Source organism: Thunnus maccoyii, chromosome 7 (genome assembly GCF_910596095.1).
Source record: "Thunnus maccoyii chromosome 7, fThuMac1.1, whole genome shotgun sequence".
Lineage (NCBI taxonomy): Eukaryota > Metazoa > Chordata > Actinopteri > Scombriformes > Scombridae > Thunnus > Thunnus maccoyii.
The window spans coordinates 8,848,069-8,856,550 of NC_056539.1; the positions used below are offsets into that span (position 1 = coordinate 8,848,069).

At 41.0% G+C, this 8,482-nt stretch overlaps 2 protein-coding genes across 2 annotated transcripts in view; both read left to right on the forward strand.

Annotated features, from left to right (window-relative positions):
- LOC121900313 (proteoglycan 4-like) overlaps nt 1-8,482 on the forward strand; it is a 676,357-nt gene that overhangs the window by 436,209 nt on the left and 231,666 nt on the right. The window lies entirely within an intron of this gene.
- Nucleotides 5,845-7,488, forward strand: gsx2 (GS homeobox 2). The gene is made up of 2 exons (XM_042416586.1): nt 5,845-6,469; nt 6,695-7,488. Exons 1-2 carry the CDS (start codon nt 6,094-6,096, stop codon nt 7,033-7,035), a joined length of 717 nt encoding a protein of 238 aa, XP_042272520.1. The 5' UTR covers nt 5,845-6,093; the 3' UTR covers nt 7,036-7,488.

Below are 8,482 nucleotides of genomic sequence, written 5' to 3' on the forward strand. Positions count from 1 at the left end.
TGTTGTATAATAAGCTCTGCAGGGCTTAAAACACTTCATGAATTTCACTGCTATTAATCCTTGTGATGCCCTCGATCTTGATTCCCAGTTGTTGGGTGAATGTGTTTAAAATAAAAAGAGAGAAAGAAAAAGGCATGCAGTAGAAATGATATTCTGCTTTGGTAAAGCACTTCTTTCTATGTGTGTCTATCTGAGACTATGAACAGTAACACAAATGACAGCTGGTCAAGGAAAAACACAGATACTGCACATACACTCTACTTTTCATGCAATTACAAATAGTTTGCAATTGTGGTCAACATAGTGACCTTTACAGATCCTTGAAGCAGGCAGTTTCACAATTTGTTGTTGTCTTGTCATTAGAACTTTTCGGAAATTGTTCTGAGTCATGCTCTTAAATTAACCACCTCATGATGATCAGATAATAATAAAAGTTAGAGATAAAAGTGCAGCCAGCACATGGGGTCTATCTAAAAAGTTTTAGAACTTCACCTTTGCTGTTGTGAGATATTTGGTTTACTAAAACAGGATCTTCGTCTTGTCACAAAAACACATTTGAAGCACGACTGATACAGTAGTGAACAGCTGTTTTGGTGAAAATTTATCTCCTACACGTGTCGAAAGCTTATAGCTTTTTCAAAATCTGAGAATTTCATGAGAACACGGTTGCTGTTCTCTTCAGGAAATTACAGTAAACAACTGCCTGTTGCTGCCTTCTGCCAATTAATATATACTGTATATAAATCTGATAATCCTTTCTAAGTGACATAAAAAGAATCACATGTCTTGACGGGAGGGAACACTGTAAAATACGAGGAGGATTTCAATTACATTGGCTTGTGCTAGAACAGTGGAATGAATATAAATGAACACTGAAATGCCAACAGCTGTAACGATGATGAAAACAAAAACAGAGGAAAAATCAGATCGATGCGTTCTTTATTGTCCAAATGAGCAGAACAAGGCAGTCTCAGAGTCAGCCTGACAGACTCTCCACCTTCTCTTAAACTTCAGCATGACTTCCCAAGAAAAATCCCATCAGAAGAATACTTGATGCATAATAGACAGAAAAATGTGGATATCATCTCAATTAAGAAACGTGCTAGAATCCATATTTGTGTGAAAACTGCAAGTTGACCTCAAACGCAGGGACAAACTGGAATGAGGTTGGAGCGACAAGCTGCCTGAGACATTAACAGACAACAGTGAAAATCAACATAATGACAGAATCTAGTTAACATGACACTTTTCCAAATCAATATTAAATCTGAAGAGAGAAAGAAATGGAAAAATACATCTGAAATATTACTTTTTAAAAAAAGCCCTCATCCTAACCCTAATCCTAACCCTAATTCAATCTTTAAGCATAAAATTAGAAAGAAAAACTAGTGCCATGCCTTATAATTGCTTTTGGGAGTCATTTTTTTGCCTCACCTAACCCAATCTTTAAGCAGTCGAAAGCCTTGATCCGCTCTGTCTGGCATTCTCTAAACTTTTCAAGAATAGTTGAGAACAGCAAACTTCACTTGAAAGAGAAGGATGCTAATTAAAACCAGAAAACTGCAGGTACCTGGATTTGTTTCCTACACGCTGATTGGATTAAAGATGTAATTCAGTGGAAGCTGTTACTGGAGAAGTTCAAACATCCCGTCAGACGGGATTGACAGGTATAAGGTGCCGATAACATGCGGATGAAACATTTTGATTTGTTTGCTTCTTCACAGTCTGATAAACAGAGGACAGAGGGATTGCAGCCCATGTCTATTCATGTCCCGGCCGGCGACAAAAGATAGGGCCTGCATGGACACACATTCCAGTCTGCTTCCGCTCCAGCACACAAGCTCAATCCCAGGGATTTCCCCTTTCAAACGGGAGAAAAAGGGCTACAATATCACCTCCTTTAGATTGAGGGAGAGACTGCTTGGGGTAACTGGGTGGAGGGACTCCTGTCATTCACTCTTTGAAACATTTCCTGATTTAAGTTTCACGGGAAGTCAGAAACCTCTCTGTTGTGAGCAGAGGAGGGGCGAGAACCTTGTCCATGGAGAGGCTGACTGGTTTCCATAAATAGACACAGCTGCTTTTAATTTGTGAGTTTTTATGAAATAATGAGTGTAAGAAATTTTCTGCATTCTGTGTCGATGAGCGTGAGTTCAGACAAAGTCTAAAGGCATCACCCTGAACCCAAATAATTTTGGTAAAAAGCCAATCATTAACGAACATAAAACAGCATCTTGATCTTCCTGGAAACCAGTGAGGGAGCACGATAATGAGTCCTTACAGCTGATAAGTCCTGCAGTGAGAACAGTCTGGAGATGCACCACAAAGTGACCGACGGAATAGCTTCTTATTACAATAAGGATGAAAATTCAGCACTATTTGACAACTCAAGCAAGAAAAGATTGAAATAAGGGCTGTTCTGTGTTGTGCGGCTTATTTCGTCTCCGTAATTGCATTTGCTTAGTCTTTTGGAAACAACAAAGGAGGCAGAGGGAGGAACAGGGCTCTGACAAGAAGCTTTAATAAAGACATTTCTCTGGGAACCTAACCGTGATCGGCGTCGCTATCGGTCGGTGTTTATCTCATTTTCGAGACTCGTTAATTGTGTGCACTATCAAACGCGGACACATACACATGCTGCTGTGTGTGCGCGTCGAGTGTGGACATCCAGACACTCGTTGGCGCAGGGGCACACTTCAGTCTGGAGTGTCTGGTCTGAGCAGCTCTGTGAGACTGAGAACCGTCTCCCTAATTAGAGGGAGCCTGGTGCAGGACATCTCTATAGGCCATCAACAGGGCCCTCGCTGGCTTTGTTCAGCAGCCTCTTCTTCCACTGAGGCTGTCACTTTACTTTTCTATAGGATTGAGGGCCACTCTCTCAAATGGTGTTCCCTATCACAGTAACACTTTGTGCATATTTTCAAGAATATATGTGCAACACTACAATCTTGAAAGTGAGATATTATAAGTCCTATATGGAAGAGAGAAGCTCCTGACCTATTTTCTTCAATGTAATTTAAGTTATTGATCTTGACCGTTGAATTGGAAGAGCTCATAAACTCCTGGTGAGACACATTAAAAGGAGACTGCTTTCCTTTGTTTATCTGGCTAAGTTGTCACAGCGTTTTAAGATGTAATTATTTCCAACTCATTTTTGCATAGAAACCTAATTATTCACCGAGATATAAATTAGATTCCACATTCATGGAGACCATGAAGCCCCTAACTCCTGCAGGATGCTATTCACTGCAAACCTTTTTCTCCCCGCTCCCCTTTTCTCTGGAAGCTATGAGATGGAGACTAGCCACTGCAGCTGCTATTCACATGAACGAGATAATTGTTAATGAAAAGTCATTGCGTGGCATTATGTTGTCCACGGGAGCATTGTTCATTTTCCCCCCATCGCCATTGAGATCTATATGGCAGAGCAGAGTGTTTCCTTTGAGTTTTGGTATTCAGGATCTGTTGCCTGGTAACTAATAAAGGGGCAAATCATCCACTGTATTGGCCAAGATGGGCCGCAGACTGGCCCTGCACAACAATGCAAGGTTTGTAAAAAGGCGTTGATACAAGTTAATGACGCTTGTTCAACAAAACATTAATGGACTTCTTCACGGTATAATATGGCATGGGATGCGATGTGAATGAGAGGGGGGAACTTTAGCACTACACTTTAACAAGTTTGTGTGTTTTTACTACTGGGAGGAGCTGGAAACACACACACACACACACACACACACACACACACACACCTTTCTTTCCTCTCTGTGCTGCACATGCATGCAATCAGATACACAAACACACTGTTAGTTACTGTTTTCCCTACACTAACCAACTTATGACCAAAATCAACTTTTCTTTTATCCCCCTATTTGAATTTAATTTTCATTGCATTGAATAGGCCAGTGATTAATTGCCCATCAACATGATTTGAAAGGGGGTGAATAGTGGAGGGTGACTGCTGCACTATAAAGTAAAAGGCGCACAACGTTGGAGAGAAAGAAGAGGCAAGTGAGAGGTGGGGCCCTGAGAGCTTTATACATTTCTGAAATTCTTTTTAATCGGACGTTTAAACAGGAGTGATATTGCAGCGGCCCCGTTTCTCGCACCGGCTTCTTAACCAAAGCAGACAAAAAACTGCAGCCCTGTCACCCCGAGCAGAATAAAGGGAATCAAAGGATTTTTCCCTTAAATGGACTAATTTTCTCCTTGAATTATGAAAGTAATGGCTAGGTAACAGCCTGTGCTCAGTACCCGACGGCTTAATGCTTCCTAAATCCTTCCACGTGGCTCCACTAGTCCTGGCAATTAGGCCTCATTATAGCCTCATAAAGGATCTCATTTGTGGGATTACTTAATAGACAATGAAATTTTATCGTGCAGAATTATGGAAAAATAATATTAGAGCTCGCATGGTGTGATGAGGGCGCGCGCCACGCATCATTCCGCTTGGTTTGCTCTCTCTCTCCATCTCTCTCCCTCTCTCTCTCTCTCTCTCTCTTGTTTGAGACTGTTATCTTTACCATAACAACTCTGTGTGTCTTCCTTGTCAAACACTGGCTTCACTTTATTATAGCAATTATTGTCTGTGTGACAGACGCGTTGGTTTTTATCATTATGAAGGTTGAATTTTAAATACTTTCAAATTCTCTCAAAGACGCATTTAAACTCACAGTTCAATAAGAGCTGTCGTTGCCTTTCTGTATTATCTCGTGATTTTGCACAGTGGATTCTTTTAAGGGAAAAAGTGCACTAAAACCAATAGAAGTGACTTCTACAACTCGGTACACAACTTGTGGACTATACATGTGCGCTTTCTGAAGTCAGAGGAGAAAATGACATGTTGTGTTGGACCTGAACCGTTTGCACCACAAGCCTACTGACGGCTCGCCTCTGTCTGCGGGTCCGAGGCGTTACTTGGCAGATGAAAGCAGAAGCTAAACCTACCGGTGACCCGCCTGGGGATCAAACTCGCTAATTATTGTCACAAGATGAGGGATTAGCGCATTTCTGAAATAGCTGCCTGTTTACCCCCGCACAGACCAACCATTATAAACACTTTCTAATTGAATCCTAATCGCCATCAAATAACCACAGCCCAGACTCTCCATCAGTTCATAATTCTTTAATTGTTGGAAGTGAAACCTTGGCCAACCGGATTCAAAGTATGATTAGGCTGCAAGGCAATTAGTGCTTATAGGGTCGCGTGCACAATTCCTTCAATAGCATTTACAAAATATAAATGACTATAGAATAAAGGTAGGTCTGGATAAAGTCCATCATATATCTATGCTTTAGTGCATGGTCAAACGACCTATTTGGTCGTTTAATTAGGACATGTTGATTGATTTCAGTGTTGAATTGGAAAAAGTAATAATGATTCAATCACATGTATTCAACTCTGGTTATTCTATCATAGATGCAGAAGTCATAGGATAGACTGTAGACCAGTGTTTATACTGACTTGCTCTATTAGGTTATTATTTTAACAGTTGGTAATTTATGTTATTTATGTAATGCATATTTAACCTTATTGAAGTGTTACTTGGTGATCAGAGTTTATACAATTTCACAAATGTGTTACTGCAGATTGATTTCTGACCAGTTTCTTAAAAATAATCACATAAATCAATTTTCCACCCCCCAAAATGCAATTTTTAGCAGCATGTTTGTTAGAATTTATTTTTAAAAGTTTTAATACTTTTTTGTTTCAAGAATGATGGATCCACTACTGAATAATACTGGAGAGAGCCAGTGACACTTAGTTGTGAACAAATAAATAAATAAAATTTAAAAAAAAATCTGAGACGGGTTACATGTTTCTAGTGTCCAAGACTTTCTAAATTCGGGGATAAAAAGAGTAAATCTGCAAGTTGTGATTGGAGGCCCGGGGAGACATCACGTGGTTTGGGTCGTTGACAGTATAAACCCTTGGAGCCGGGTGCGCACGTGGGTGACGCTGCAGGGCCAACCCTCTTCGGGGTCCCTTTTGTTGAACCATCAAACATAAGCACCTTTGGAGATCCCGAGGGGTTCAGATGAGAAACAGCTATCATCTTGCGCAAGGAGCGACCACTTATCAGCGGTTCAACCATGTCGAGGTCTTTTTACGTTGATTCTTTAATAATCAAGGATACTGTGCGACCTGGACCAGCTGAGCATCCAGGACAAGACTTCCTTATTCCCATCAGCATGCACTCCCCGAGCGTAATGACGGTCACCGCTCCGGTGTGTCCATCCAGGAAAAACGGGACTTTCTGTGTTTGCCCGCTGTGCGTCACGTCCCACATCCACTCTTCCCGCAGCGGCATCCCCATGCTGAAGAGTCATTTTCCAGGAGCAGAGGCACAGTACTGTCAGAGAATAGCGCACCAGCAGTCTCCAGCGCTCGCGCACCCTGGACATACACCTGTCTGCACGCCCACCTTCAGCGTCACAGATCCCAGGAGATACCACTGTCTAACAATTGGTAAGCCACCTGTTTGCTACAGTCTCAACTCATACTACGACTGATCGGCACCTGTTCGATTAGTCTTAAAACATTTCATGACGCATTTTCAGGCAATTTGTTGGATCATCGATCGGCTTTTACGCACGATGATTTACGCGCGATATTTTGTGTTATTGCATCCATGATTGAGTTAAGACTTACAGCGACGGTAAGAAACTAAACGTCTGACTTTTTTTCCCCCAGGCGCCTCCGAGAGTAGCCACATACAGAATGGCAAGAGGATGCGCACGGCTTTCACAAGCACACAACTCTTGGAACTGGAAAGGGAGTTTTCCACAAACATGTACCTGTCAAGACTCAGAAGAATCGAAATCGCCACGTATTTGAACCTGTCAGAGAAACAGGTGAAAATCTGGTTTCAGAACCGCCGGGTGAAGCACAAGAAGGAGGGGAAAGCCACCCAAAGGAGCGCACACAGCGGTTGCAAGTGCACAACCGGCCACACAGACTATTCAAGGTCAGAGGATGAGGAGTCTCTATCTCCGGCCTCTGCTTCGGAAGAGAAAGAGGTGTCAACTATCTGAGAGCTACACGACTCCCAGTTCCCACTGCTGGCACTTACTCTGCCCTACAGTTATGGGTCATGGCATCACGCAACCTCTGGGCCTGCATGAAGTATGAGAAGAAATGTTGAAAACGTCAGTTGCTCTTCACTTCGTGTTCATCCTCCCGTTAAATTAAAGGAAAAAAATGTGAATATATGTTTTAAACATCGTCGTGAAATATTTGGAAACATGACCTACTGTATCCCATAATGGACTTTTGTATTTTGATCCCTTCAGGGTTCTCACCTAAATACCCAAGTCTTAGATAATGATTCCCAGTAAATGTTTTCAACTATTGCCCGGTATCCCACCACTGTCAGTGATGCTGTGTGGTAATAGAAATAGTATAGGCCTAACCTGTGTGGAACCTGTACACAAGAATTTGTAAACTATGTATATCTGTATTTATTGTAATAAACATGACGAGCTGAACTAAGATTGTCAGTGTATTTTCATTTTAAAAAGAGTGCCTCCTTCTGTGATCAATAAGGTGCTCAAATATTAAAATGAATACCTAATACTGCCAATATTGATTACTTTTTTTATTACTTCAAATAAAAAAATGCCTTTTGCATGATTCGAAATTAAGATATTTCAATTAAAATGAGCCATAGAAATAGACTGCTTTCATTATTTCATTTCAACATTTACATAAAAGCTGCACAGACTATAATGCATTATGCTGAGAAACTGGTTGTAATGGAGCACCGGTCCTAGCTGTATTGATGACAAAAGTAGACTCCTCTGTATAAAGCAATCTAGTCAAAAAGGACTTAATGCAGTACATATGGGGGATTTCACACACCGTTCAATATAATACAATCCAGTTAAACACCACCACTAACTACAGCCTTAAAAATGATAAGCAAAGCTGAATCAATTTGTCTGACAACCAAAAATTAACTTTCACAGAGGAAGCTTTAATTGCAGGACTGTTTCAGTGGATTTCAATACATTGCACAGAGTCTCTGTTTCTCTGGCTTCCTGTAAAATCTCAGGAGTTTTGCATAAGTGCGCATCAATGAATGAAGTTATCCTCCACTACAGATTTTACGACACAACCTTTAAAACTCTTTTCTATCACTTGCCAGTTGTTCTTATTATTGTTAAGATGTCATTTCTAAGCTATCGGTGTTATGTTTAATAGATTCGATGTTCTCTGTGCGTATTTTATTTAAAACACACGCAGCAGAGCGCCATTTACATGATAGGCCTATAAGCTATTTAATTCAAAATGGATGGGGTGAGCTATATGAAAGTGTAGCTGTAATTTCTCATTAGATCTGACCACAAAAGGGTACCCGATAACGCCCCTGGGGAGCAGCCAATAGTCCATTAATGTTCGCTTTTGAAAAGATTTTGGTTGTCCAAAGCGAGTTTAATTGCGTTTTCGGTCCCACGTTGGTTGATTATGCTGCTATTGCTT